General features: G+C 44.3%; 2 protein-coding genes across 2 annotated transcripts; both read left to right on the top strand.

Moving 5' to 3' along the window:
* The first annotated feature begins 61 nt into the window (after window positions 1-61).
* Window positions 62-1,457, top strand: LOC130992289 (serine carboxypeptidase-like 50). Its single transcript, XM_057916855.1, is given in 4 exon segments — window positions 62-834; window positions 837-911; window positions 914-1,118; window positions 1,120-1,457. Coding segments are annotated over 4 exon segments (1,077 nt in total). The 5' UTR covers window positions 62-293; the 3' UTR covers window positions 1,376-1,457.
* A 1,456-nt stretch (window positions 1,458-2,913) lies between these two features.
* On the top strand, window positions 2,914-5,087 carry LOC130992288 (ubiquitin-conjugating enzyme E2 32-like). Its single transcript, XM_057916854.1, has 5 exons — window positions 2,914-3,363; window positions 3,895-4,026; window positions 4,100-4,184; window positions 4,298-4,461; window positions 4,539-5,087. The coding sequence occupies exons 1-5, from the start codon at window positions 3,253-3,255 to the stop codon at window positions 4,929-4,931; spliced, it is 885 nt and encodes a 294-aa protein (XP_057772837.1). The 5' UTR covers window positions 2,914-3,252; the 3' UTR covers window positions 4,932-5,087.
* Window positions 5,088-13,675: the final 8,588 nt, after the last annotated feature.

Genomic DNA, 13,675 nt, shown 5'->3' with positions numbered 1-13,675 from the left:
TAAGACTTTTGATGCTCACGTCCAACAAAGCAACAAACAAAGTTTGATATCAAGAAGCTAAAAGCTTTTCCCAAATGGTATAAACAGGCAGAATATTAAAGCCACATAGTTTCACTTTTTTATAAAGTAGGACAAAAGTCTCCAGTCATCACTCACTGCACTGCCTACACCCCAAAAAATGGAGTCAATTCCACCACCTCCTCTTCTTCTTCCTCAGCATCATTGCTGTCCTCCGCCACTCCACCGCTGTGTCACCCTTCCCCAAGGAAGCAAAAGCTCAAAACTCCTTCAACATGATTTGGCTTCAAGGCGGGGCGGGCTGCTCATCGATGCTAGCCAACTTCTACGAGTTTGGGCCGTGGCTAGTGAAGCAAGATCTCTCACTCGGGCCTAATCCAGGTTCTTGGAACAGAATCTTTGGATTGATGTTTCTTGATAATCCTATAGGCTCTGGCTTCAGTATTGCTGCTTCAACTCAAGAAATCCCTCGGAACCAATACGATGTGGCTGAGCATCTCTTTGTAGCAATCAAGAAGTTCATTGGTTTGGATGCAACTTTCAAAAGTAGGCCAGTTTACATAACTGGTGAGAGTTATGCTGGAAAATATGTGCTTGCAATTGGGTACTACAATTTAAAGAAGAATCCCAGTTTGAAGATTGAAAGTAGAGTGAATTTGGCTGGTGTTGCTATTGGAAACAGTTTGACTGATCCTGAGCTGCAAGTAGCAACTCATGCTGTGAATGCGTATCATTTGGGATTGATAAATGACAAGCAGAAGGCCCTTTTGGAGGAGATTCAGTTGGAAGCTGTTGGTCATGTGAGACGAGGGTGTTGGGGGAAGCAACAGATGCAAGAACCCGAGTGCTGAACACGCTGACAAACATGACTGGATTGGCCACTCTGTATGATTCACAAGGCTGACTCCTTACGAGGATGATCTGGTGGCTGAATTCTTGAACAATGTGGAGGCAAAGAGGGCTCTTGGGGCGAATGATGTCATGGGGGACGTGTTGAAGGATGATGTGATGAAGAGTGTGAGGTACATGGTGGAGTTCTTGGTGAAGAACACCAGAGTGTTGCTGTACCAAGGGCAATGTGATTTGAGAGACGGCGTGGTGTAACTTGGCGTGGATGAAGGAGATGGATTGGGACGCGATTGGTGAGTTCTTGGACGTGGAGAGGAAGGTGTGGAGGGTGGATGGGAAGCTTGCTGGTTATGTGCAGAGATGGAAGAGCCTTAGCCATGTTGTGGTGATGAATGCTGGACATCTTGTGCCTACTGATCAGCCTATTAATTCTCAAGTTATGATAGAAGATTGGATTTTAGAGAAGGGACTCTTTGCTGCTCAAGAAAGTGCAACACAAGTCAAATAATTTTAGTACTTTGCTTTGTCATATGTAATAAGAAGTGAGAAGCCAATGTTGATGAAATCAAACTATTTGTCATTCATTGCAAGATTGCTTTTTTACATGAACAAGATTAAACAAGTATTCTGCAAATTAAGGTACAAGCTTCACATAGTGCAACTGCCCATGTTCCAACATTCAACTTCAAGCTCAAGCACCCTTATGAAGTGAGCCTCAGCTTTGGCTACCACTTGGTCAGACGCCTTCTCCAACCAGCAATTGGTTATGCCAGTAGTGGCCAAAGCCGTCGTTGCCCAATCTCTGACAGGTTTCTTTGAGCTCATCTGGAGTCTTGCAGTCATCTTCCAAGCAGTGTGCAAAGCTCTCTTGATAAACAGCCTCAATTGTGCAGAATGCTGTCACGGCCTGCGTGTAATCCACGCCTGCGCTCATCAAGCTCTCCAGAAAACTGCAACCAGAATACATTCTCACCAACAGTACAACAATCAATGTTTCTATTGCTGTATATATTTCTGATGTACATACTAAAAAGTAGCAGCAATGCTTACACAGTTACACACAACTTTTGACATTTTCTTTTTGATTTTTTACTTGCTTGAAGTTGTTTCTTGTTTCTGCAAGCGCTAACAACTAGAGCTGCTAATGGAGGATCTTAACGAGCTGAAATGGACTGCAATGGTGTCCCTCTCCACCCCACAATCATGCATTTTCCATCCATTTGCAGAGTGCAATTGCTCCAATCAGCATTCCCGTTGATCATAAATCTTGCGTGATCCAAACACAAACTGCTCAACTCTGTCGAATTCTGCAAACATCAGCACCCTCCACAATCCAATCTTTGCATGCCTATGACTAGTCCCTTCTTCCTCTTCTGATGTGGATCATGCTCCTGAAGAACACCTCCTCGACCACGTTCCTGCAGCCCGCCTCGCCTCTCAGGCAAGTGTTGAGCCTCAGCTTGGCTAGCCTAACAATGGCTTCGGCGGATGGTAGGTGTTGGTGTTGGGCAAAGGGGCCGGTGTGATGGTGTTGCCGCGCCTGAAACGCTTGACTTGGCTTTGCTACTTATGCAGGATTGTGAATGGAGATGAGATTTCTTGCTTTGAGTTTTCTCATTTTCTCCTCCACGTTTGGCTGCCATCTATGGATGATCTCTTGTTTTTTGCCTCACTTCTTCTCATACAAAATTCTTGCATCTCCTCACACTTGCACATTTACCATTGAACACAGGTAACATCGAAAGCATGAGACAAATTGATCATGGTGGCCATGTCAAGGTAAGAAGAACATTAATCAGAGAATGGTACTATATGCTGCTCCGGACAGCCTTTGGCCAGCTTCAGATATGCCACGTATCAGCTCCGGACAGCCTTTGGCCAGCTTCCTAATGTCAATGTGCACTTACTACTTATAGTCCATTCACATGTGACAAATACTAAAAAAACGTTTTATATATAATCACAAAAACAATATATTTGACTTTGAGGTTTGATTTTAAATTAAAAGTTTCGTTTTTAATGTTATAGATTGTAAAACCATATGAGATACAGTAATCACAAAAACCAGGGTATCAAAAGCGTTTGTGAGAAAAATAAGGTACCAAAAGCGTTCTAGTTTTTTTTTTTTTCGAGGAAAAAAGAAAAGCGTTCTAGTAGAAACTGCTAAATGCTTGAGCGTTAAAGTAAGCAATCAACCAGCCTATGAAATCCTAACACGTAAGCACATCCCGACAGATGACGTGTCCCCCGCCTCTCTCTCTCCTCTTCACATAACTTATCCATCAGAGTGGAATTGAATCAAAAGTTGAATCTTTTCATAAATCTGTAGAATTTCGCGTCGGCGAGGGGATTTCATTGCCGTGAAAGTCAATCTTGGTGGGGGAAATGGCGGAAGATAAGTACAATAGGAAGAATCCGGCGGTGAAGCGGATTCTGCAGGAGGTCAAAGAGATGCAATCCAATCCTTCCGATGACTTTATGAGCCTGCCTCTCGAGGTTTTACTTGAACGTTTGGCTATTCGATTGCCGATTTGTGAAATTCTGTTGTTATTTGTGTTTGGATTGCTTGTTTACGTTGTGTATAGTCATATGGGATTCGACATGATTTCGATTTCATATTTTTTTCCGGTTAGTTTGTCAGCTATTGATGATTTTTTTGTGGATTTAAATTGAGACCTCAATTTTGCACAGAGTTTACTGTAGGTAAAAATGATTACTATATTTTTTTCTTCATTTATTGGCTTAGGAGTTGGTATGTTGAGATTTCAATTGGGCTGTTGATTTTTTCAATCATGTTTAGCTTCATTTTTGCCTTTTGTTTTTACTAGCAATTTTGAATCTTCCACTGCAGAGCTCATTCATTTTGTAAACGTTTTAGATTGCATAACTGATTCTTTAAATACGTAAAGCATTAACTATATCATTTCATGATTTAGGAATCATGTATTCAAGTTCAACTACTCCTGTTTGGTTGACTTTATCTTTGCCATATCCTCTGCTGATCATCTATTTGATGTGTGCTTGCAGGAGAATATATTTGAATGGCAGTTTGCGATCAGGGGTCCTAGAGATTCGGAGTTTGAGGGAGGAATATACCATGGAAGAATTCAGCTGCCTGCTGAATATCCTTTCAAGCCACCTTCATTCATGCTGCTCACGGTATTCCACTGATCACCGTGAATTGTGTATTTGTGTTTGGTGATCTCTGATCTGTTTATAATTTACCTTACAGCCGAATGGTAGGTTTGAAACCCAAACCAAGATATGCTTGAGCATTTCAAATCATCATCCTGAACACTGGCAACCATCTTGGAGTGGTAATTCTCATCTCAGATCTTGCCATTTGATTGAGATGTTATTTAATGTGGTTCACAAAATTGAGTTTTGCTTTTATATGGATTATGACAGTCTGTGTGGGATGAATTTACAGTTCGAACTGCTTTGGTGGCAATGATTGCATTCATGCCTACTAGCCCGAATGGTGCATTAGGATCATTAGATTACACTAAGGAGGAGAGGCGAGCTCTTGCAATCAAATCTCGTGATGCAGCTCCGAGATTTGGATCTACTGAGCGCCAAAAGTTGATTGATGAGGTTTGTTACATTGTACTTACTCTTTTCTTGATTGTTTATATCATTTGTGAGCTTAAACTGACGAACTGCTCGCTTAGATTCACGAATACATGCTTAGCAAAGCGTTGCCAGTGCCTGAAGACGCCGTAGTCCAGACTGGAAATGAAGAGAGTGAGGAGGGTCAGCAGACTCCTAACCAAGATGTTGAGGCTGCCACTGAAACCGAACCTCAATTAGCTGAAGATGATGATATAGTTCAAGAACCTAATATAACTCCTCCAAATGGGTATGTTGCTGCTGAGTCATCAAACCCAGTTCCTGCAAACGAGCAGCAGCTGTTGCAGAAGCCGGAAACAAGGGCTCCGAAGCAGGCCGATGATCGCCTGCTGACGTGGGCAGCGCTCGGGCTTACCTTAGCTATAGTTGTCCTTTTGTTGAAGAAGTTCATGAAGGCTGATGGGCATGGTGCTGTGTTTGTGAACCAGTCGTAAATATCTGTATACCTCTTATAAAAGAGCATTGTTTTTCAAAATTTAAATCGTCTATAAGGTTCTTGTTTCATACTATTAAGTTGAGGACAATAGCGTAATATTGTATATTAGCAAATATATTAATATCTTAAATGTTAAGTTATTGCTATTATTTAAGGGAAATAGTGTAATATAGTATTATATTTGTATAAATATAATAGTAATTCATTAAAAATTAAGTTAGTGCATACTTTTAAAGGTTTTAAGCTAAAACACCCATTGAGTCTGCGTAGTTTGTGCAATAGTGGCAAGTTGAAGCAAGCCATGGAGATTTCCAATTGAATCTCATTATCTTTCAATTTCTTGGTGAGTTGTTCAAATCAATAATCTTTTATCAATGATAGTTTCGAATCTGAGCAACAATGAAAAAAAGAAAATTAACTTAGGGTGAGCACACATATGCGGGGAAGAAAACCAGGAATTTTCCGATCGAGAAAAATGACATTCTATATGAAAAATCATTAACTCTGGAATGGAGGAGAAGAAGAAGAAGAGTTATTGGATAGTAGTAAATTCTTAGAGAGGGAAAGGAAAGATATCAACTGTCACAGACAAAATATTAATGGAGAAGTGTGGATTACCATGTTCTTGTTAGAACCGGGTACACGATCAAGATATTACAAAATAATATTTTGAGAAATTACAACTCAAAATAATTGAAATATTACAAAGTAAATAATTTGAGAAATTACAACTCAAATAATTTGATACAACTGAAATACACTGTATAAATAAATTATACGTATAAACAAAGTCGAGTCGAGATGAATCTCTTCCCGCAAGAAGATTATCGCCCCGGTAGTGCTCTTCGGTTTAGGCGTATCTTCCCCAAAGGTAAAACGACTTCGTCTCGGCGGATGTAGCACCACAATCCGGCGAGCTCCGGCGAACTGAATAGGATCAAGAACTGAGCACAAGTGTTATGCAGAGAGTGAGTGTGTAGAAATTGCAGAATGCAGTATTTGTTAGTGTATTACTGCAAGCTCTCCAGAGGCCTATTTATAGGCATGTGGTAAGTATGAATTTGGCACACACCCGTCGTGCGGTGCGGACAAAATACCTGTGTATGCCCAGTACAGACAATACACGCTCCTACTGCTCACAACAAGAACTCAGTCTTAGTGGTAAGTGTAGGGTCGAATCCCACAGGGAGTGAGGAACCACTTTGTTCTCCTACGACAAACTGAGGTGTCACAATTCTCAATCTGTATACGCTGCACAAGAAATAAACAAGATCAATAATAACAAAGGGGTGAGGTTATTCGGTTAGGTCATAACTGTTGTTAACATTCGTTTCGGTCATAGGCACACTGATGATCCGTTTATGATTCGTGCAAACCCAAGGCGTGGCCCGAAGACATCGGGGCGTTTCAAGGGGTTACACTTCACATATAGGATGGTTGATCTCATTGTGGTCACTTGGTCCGAAGGTCACACAATCCCCGGTCACAAGGCAGTGCTTCACTCCTCCTTAAATAGTAGTCATACCCGTTACTCACCAAGTATGACCCTCATCAACCTTCTCTCCCGAGGTCCCCAACTCCGCACTAGGGTGACACATGCCTCCTGGACTCAACTATTTCCGGCCTTGTCGACCGACCAGTCATAGACATGCTACGGCGCCGAGATTGCTTTCCTCGTTTGATAACCATGGCTTTATGCCTCGTCACAGTTGATGGAGATTCTCTAGAGAAGCCCAAGGCTGAGGAAGGACAGTGTATCCCATCAATCCTCTCCCCACCTTTCGGATCTACAACGCCTTTTGTTGACGCTGCTCAGCTACTCGGTCTTGGGTATACCGGTTGTCACGCCCTGGTACACCCTGGCCTTTGCTTGACACGGACAGCATTTTTACCGAACGAGGGTCTCCCGTTAGGCCTCCACTGCCCATGATATCGAACAGATCCTTCCGGAACCACGAAATTCAACCGAAAGAGCAAGTGCCTCACGAATGTTTACATGTTAACAACAATTATTGCCGCCCCTAAAACCTCACCTAAAGGACTACTCACACATAATAAAATTCATAGATGCAAAAGGAATTAAACTCATGATTGAACGAAATGAAATACTGAAATAGATAAAATAATACCTAGGCTTCAAGCCTTCGAACTTTGTCCAAAAGTAATAATCACGACGAAATTAAAGTACGGAAATGTAAGTGTTTTTGGATGCCACACACGGCGAATAAAAGTAATAACTGGAATGAAGTAAAATGTTCGGGGGTGCCAAGAGCTTGTGCACGCTGCACACTGTTGATCTTTTATACTGCCGAATGGTAGAGGCCTAACCCTAGCTGCGCCGGTTCCAAATCTTCGCCGGGATCTTCTTTCCTTAATTAGCTCAATCATTGATTGATCCGATTGAAGATAGCTTCCAACTGCATGCTGAAGTCAACCTTCCCCATTCTCCAGATTCCTCCAGTTTCTTCCGCATTCTTCTACATCCTTCCATCAAATCTTTGGGATTTACTTTCCTTTCTCGGCTTCGGTTGTCTGCTTCTCATGGTAGTGGTCAGACTGACTGCTCTTATCGGTGTGGCTCATACCAGATGGTTGCTCCAGGTTCCCATGCCCCAAGTTGAATTGGAGAGGTACTTGTTGGCCGAAGCTCCATGCTGGCAAACATGATTTAGCAATCTGGGCTCGGTAATGCCCATTCTGGCCGCATTTCTTCCGTTTCCGCTCTACTGATCTTCCTTCCTCCACAACTTTGTTTTCCCCCTGGACAGACCTGAACTGACACAAATAAAGGGAAAAAAGAGGGCCAAATGGCCCAAAAGTCGAAGACGCATCAGAATTCAAGACCTTGAATTCTACTCCGACGGCTGGAAGCCTACACACTTAAAGCATACTTGCCCTCAAGTATGTAGGCGGATTCACAGAAGACACGGACGAAAAGGTGAAAGAAAAGAAATAAAACTAAGAGACACGAAACTTGCATATGTTTCTGGATCAGATCATACCAACATGCATCATTCAGTTCAGTCAAACCACAAACCAGAGTAATGATCATGCATAAAGTGTGATGGTAGTCTCTCTTCTCGCTCAAGCACCGGGCTATGTGTTTGCACTCATAATTTGTTGTGCTAGTTCCTCTAAGAGTTTGATCGAAGACTACAAATTAAGCACACTAGTATGACTTATCAAAGGGTCTTTGTTGGGTTGTAATGTGGCATACGGAGCTATGGTGGGAAAATATGGTCCAGTGGCTAATTTCAGTATCACCCTTACTCAGCATACACATTCAGTACAGCTATAACCAACCCTTAATTTCCCCGCTTTCAATGGGGTTCAGTTCCCTTTTGATTCTTCTTATGGGCAATCATTTTAATTCACAAATTTTTTTTTTTGTGCCCAGATTTCTTTCTTTTCTTATAATCCCCTGTTCACCATTTCATTCACTTCATAAATTCTTCCTCCTAGATATATTATCAAAGCTTAAGAAAGAATGAGTTCGGCTCAAGTTGGCATACTAGGGGTTATTTTCATACTAATCATCAAAGAAAATCTGGGGCTATAAGTCAAAGAATCGTGCCCAAATCACACAAGTCATGTACTAGCAAAATTGAGTCCTCAAACAAAATCAAGATTTCCTAGTCACAGCAAATTCTCACCACAAGCATGCATTTTTTTTCAATTTGGTCCTGATCTCACCGGTGGGGTATTCTCTGTATCCTCACAACTACCATCATGCATTTCATACTCAATCCACCAATCATACCAAAACAGAAATCAGCATGCATAATCTTTCACCATCAAACAACGCAAGTAGACTCGACATCAAAAACAGATTAAACGGACACTAAAATAAGAAAAGCAAAAGATAAAATAAATCCTAATCTACGAGTTAGGGGGAAAAACTTAATTGTTTTGGTCGGAGGATCTTGCCTCCGCATTCAGCCGGTCCATGATTGCTTTGAAGCCAGCTTCCATAGCCTCCCTCAGGGTTGTGATCTCCGCACTCAGCATCAGTAGCTCGTCTTTTACTTCCTTCATCTCTGCCAACAACACTACGCTCTCGCTGCTGACAAGGCGGGGTCCCTCTGGCTCCAATGGTCTCCTCGGTTCTGGTCTAGCTGCCGCTGCTCTCTCAGGATACACCAAACGGTATCTCCCGCCTTCATCTGCTTCGACCACCCTCCAACGCACGAACCTGCCCAAGTCCAGAAAACGACTTTCGGCCAGGGCTACATCATCTGAGCTCTTGGTGTCGAACTTAATGAGCTTTTCTGCCAAGATGGTCACCAGTGGGCAGAGCGAGAGGTATTTGTTGGTATGGGTTACCCCATACTGAAATTGAAGCGCCACGGTGAGCCCGAAGTTCACCTTTTTCCTCTCCATCATGCACCACAACAGGAAGACTTCCTGTTGGGTGACCACATTGGAACCTTCCAGCCGGCCGTAGATGTTGTAGGCCAGCCACCTGTGGCAGATCTGCAAAGCGGGGTCCCTGATCTCGTTCGATTTGCTGATGTTTTTGACATACTTGCTTCCGGTAGATAGCAGTGACCAGTAATGGTCAATCCGACTCCTCCACTCCGGTGTGGCTATGGTTTCTGCTTGCTTGTATTCCTCATCGTAGACTTCTGTGGCTTCAATCACCCCCAGGTGGATATTCAGCTCGTTGATCGAGAGCGGGAATATCCTTCCTTGCATCTGGAACCGCAAGGTACCTGGAGTCTCAATTGTGTAGTTCCCCTTGGGCTTAAACTCGACAGTTCCCATGAACTCCTCCGTCAACTTCTGGTATGCTTTAGGGTTCCACTCCAGTATCTTCTTCCAACCAATCCCTTCAAAATAACCCTCTACTTTTTCCTTGATCCCCAAATCCTCCAAAGCTTCAGTCATCAGAAAATACCAAGGGGTAATTTCTCTGTTTTGCAGGACGGCATACCTCTGACTTTCTCTCGGTATGACCACTCCGGAAGCAGTGGTGCGTAGCAGCCCCTTCTGCTTCGCAAGTTTCGGCTTTGCAGTGGTGGCTGTACTGGAGGTGGTTTTCTTTGGTGCCAAAACCTCCTCGGATTTGGAGCTATCCACGGTCTCAGTTCTCTCTGGGTCTACCTCCATTGGCTCCTCCATCTCCTTGGCCTTCCCCTTTTCAGCCGCAGTGGGTTTCCTTGGTTTCTTACTCTGCTCAGCTCTTGTTCGGGTCTTACTGCCTGCCGGTGCTGGTTTGGCCTTAACTGGTAGTGGGGGCTTGGCAACATCTAGCTTCCTTTTTACTCCGGGTCTCTTGCTCTGGGGTGTTGGGATTTCTACTTCCTTTTCCTGAATGGCCTCAACTTCCTCCGCTTCATCATCCTCTTCCTCGGCCACCTTCTCTTCTTCGCTCTTCTCCTCCTCCGCTTTCTCTTGTTCTTCCTCTTCCGTATCTTCGGAAGCTGTTCTTCCCTCTTGCACGGAGATTTCTGGAATTTGCGGTTGCGGTTGAGCTTGAATAGGTGGTGATGCGACAGTGGACCGCGCTGGAGTTGCTCTGCTCGCCTGAGCTTTCTTTGATTTTTTTACAGGAGGGGTGAGCTCGGGTTCCCCCTCTTCCGGTTGTGTCGACTCGGCGGCTGCTCTTGCTACTCCTCGTTCCTCTTGTTGGAGAACTTCGGCACGCCCCTTGTCCTCGGGTTGGATCTCCAGCAAAGGGTCTTCGGCGATTTTAGTGGAGGTCTCCTCCGAAGCGGTCCGCCTTGTGGTACGCTTTGGAGGTGGGAGTTTGGCGCCTTTCTTCTTCGGTGGTTGGTTGCTTCCGGAGCCTGCTCCTTTGGTCTTTGCCATTGTGATTTGCAGAGCTCAAGAAGATTTAGGATTTGTGCGGAAGTTTTGGATTTTGTGGGATTTTCGGAGGCGAGGTTGGTCTTTAAGAAAGGTGATCGGCAGTTATGGAAATTTAGGGTTTGAGGCGAGTGGTGATCGTGGTGCAGCAGTTTTCGGAGGTTAGGGTTTGTGGAGAAGAGAATCGTGGGTTAAGGCTTTGAATATGGTAAGTGTGACGGTTATGGCAGAAAAAGAAATTTTAAGGAAATAAAAATCATGGCCAAAATTTGAAATTCAAATTTTCTACGGAAACCGAAGGGTTGCAGTCACTTCGCCGCCTGCCCCTGACACGCTTGCGTCATTTCTCTGCGTAAGCCCTTTCCCAGACCGTTCCAATCCCTAGCTCTCCACCTACACACTTTGCAACGCAAAGTGGGCTCGGATCAACCTCTGGGCCTCTTCCAAATTATCTCGGCCCGATTTCCCTGCAAGTTAGTGCATCCAAACACAAAACAAAACAACTTAAAAGAAAAGAAATTTCGGTATAGACCATACCGAAGTAACCACACTGGGTTGCCTCCCAGCAAGCGCTCTTGTTTTCCGTCTTGAGCTCGACCTTCCTTCACTCTTCACTTGTACTCAGGGTCGAGAAGGTAGCATTCCTCTTTCTCCTTCTCTATTTCAGCAAGCTCGTGATAGGGCTTAAGGCGGTGCCCATTTACCACGAACGTATCAACTCCGTTGTGATCATATACTTCAATGCTTCCGTTTGAAAAGATTTCTTTGATCACGAATGGTCCTGACCACTTTGATCGAAGTTTCCCAGCCATCATCTTGAAGCGTGAGTTGAAAAGTAGGACTTTTTGTCCTACCACAAATTCCTTCTTCCTGATCTTAGCATCATGGATCCTTCTGGTTCGCTCCTTATAGAGCACCGCATTGTCGTAAGCCTCTAACCGAAGTTCTTCCAACTCACTCAACTCCAGTTTTCTTGTTTCTCCAGCTAAAGTCATACTGAGGTTGATCTGCTTAATTGCCCAATACGCCTTATGCTCGATTTCCACAGGCAGATGACATCTTTTTCCATAAAGTAGACGGAACGGGGACATTCCAATTGGTGTCTTGAAAGCAGTTCTGTAAGCCCATAACGCATCCCCTAGATGGTCACTCCAGTCCTTACGGTTGGGATGTACCACCTTTTCCAGGATGCCCTTGATTTCCCTATTGGAAATCTCGGCCTGCCCATTTGCTTGGGGGTGATATGCAGTGGTGACCTTGTGTGTCACCCCCATCTTCTTGGTTAGTGATCTGATAATGGCATTACAGAAGTGCGACCCTTGGTCACTGATTAGAATTTTTGGTACACCATATCTCCCGAACACTTGCTCCTTCAGGAAACCTGCCACGGTATGGGCATCATTGCTTGCGGTTGCCTTGGCCTCAACCCACTTTGATACGTAGTCCACTGCCACCAGAATATATTCGTAGTTCTTTGACTTTGGGAAGGGTCCCATAAAGTCAATCCCCCATACGTCGAAGACTTCGACCGGCATGATTGGAACTTGTGGCATTTCATCCCTTGCGGTAATACCTCCAGTCATCTGGCACTTCGGGCAGCTCTGCACCCATTTTCTTGTGTCCGCAAATATGGTGGGCCAGTAGAATCCACTCTCCAAAATTCTGTGGGCCGTGCGCCTTCCTCCAAAGTGTCCGCTATTTGCCGTTCCATGACACATGTCCATGATTCGGGCATGCTCATCCTCAGGTATGCATCTTCGTATGACTTGATCTGCTCCAATCTTCCAGAGATATGGGTTCTCCCAGTAATAGTAGCGTGCTTGCGCAAGTAACTTCCGTTGTTCGAACCTTGTCAATCCTGACGGCAACTCTTTGGTAATCAGATAGTTAGCTATATCCGCATACCAGGGCTCCTGCTTGGTTAGAGCATGTAGTTCTTCTTCATCCTCCAGGATGCTCATGGAATAAAGTTTTTCGTCTGGAAACGTATCGGTAATGGGCATACCGTCATCCTCCTCCAGTTGCAACCTGCTCAAATGGTCTGCCACGAGGTTTGCAGCTCCTTTCTTGTCCCTTATCTCTATATTGAACTCTTGTAGTAGCAAAATCCACCTGATGAGTCGAGGTTTGGATTCCTTCTTGGCCATCAAGTACTTCAACGCGGCATGATCTGTGTAGACCACCGCCTTCGTTCCTAAAAGGTAGGAACGAAACTTCTCTATGGCAAATACCACCGCCAGGAGTTCTTTCTCCGTAGTTGTATAGCTGCACTGTGCTGGGTTCAGTGTTTTGGATGCGTAGTAGATCACGCAACTCTCCTTGCCTTTCTTCTGTCCCAGTACTGCTCCAACGGCGTGGTTGCTGGCATCACACATGATCTCGAACGGTAAATCCCATACTGGAGGTTGAATAATGGGGGCCGACACCAGCTTGCTTCTCAGAATCGTGAAGGCCTCCTTACAATCATCATCAAACTCAAACGGCACGTCTTGTTGGAGAAGTCTGGTCATGGGCTGGGCAATCTTGGCGAAGTCCTTGATAAATCGCCGGTAGAAGCCTGCATGGCCGAGGAATGCCCGTATGTGCTTTACGGTTGACGGGTAGGGTAATTTGGCGATGGAATCAACTTTCGCCTTGTCCACTTCAATTCCCCTTTCTGAAATCACGTGCCCGAGCACTATTCCTTCTCTCACCATAAAATGGCATTTTTCATAATTGAGGACCAAGCTCTTCTCCACACATCTTTTCAAGACGAGTTCTAGGTGTTTTAAACATGTGTCGAAAGAGCTACCATACACGGTGAAGTCATCCATGAATACTTCAATGCAATTCTCCAATAGGTCGGAGAAGATGCTCATCATACACCGTTGAAAAGTTCCCGGTGCGTTGCAGAGTCCGAACGGCATTCTCCGGTATGCAAATGTCCCAAATACG

This window comes from Salvia miltiorrhiza, chromosome 7 (assembly GCF_028751815.1).
Source record: "Salvia miltiorrhiza cultivar Shanhuang (shh) chromosome 7, IMPLAD_Smil_shh, whole genome shotgun sequence".
NCBI classification, from domain to species: Eukaryota; Viridiplantae; Streptophyta; class Magnoliopsida; order Lamiales; family Lamiaceae; genus Salvia; species Salvia miltiorrhiza.
This window is presented reverse-complemented; position numbering and strand designations above follow the sequence as displayed.

Excerpts from the sequence above, each read along its gene's own strand:
- LOC130992288 (XM_057916854.1), top strand. The coding sequence starts at position 3,253 with ATGGCGGAAGATAAGTACAATAGGAAGAATCCGGCGGTGAAGCGGATT. Across the intron at positions 3,364-3,894 it reads TTATGAGCCTGCCTCTCGAG|GAGAATATATTTGAATGGCA; the intron begins GTTTTACTTGAA and ends GTGTGCTTGCAG. Across the intron at positions 4,185-4,297 it reads CTGGCAACCATCTTGGAGTG|TTCGAACTGCTTTGGTGGCA; the intron begins GTAATTCTCATC and ends ATGAATTTACAG.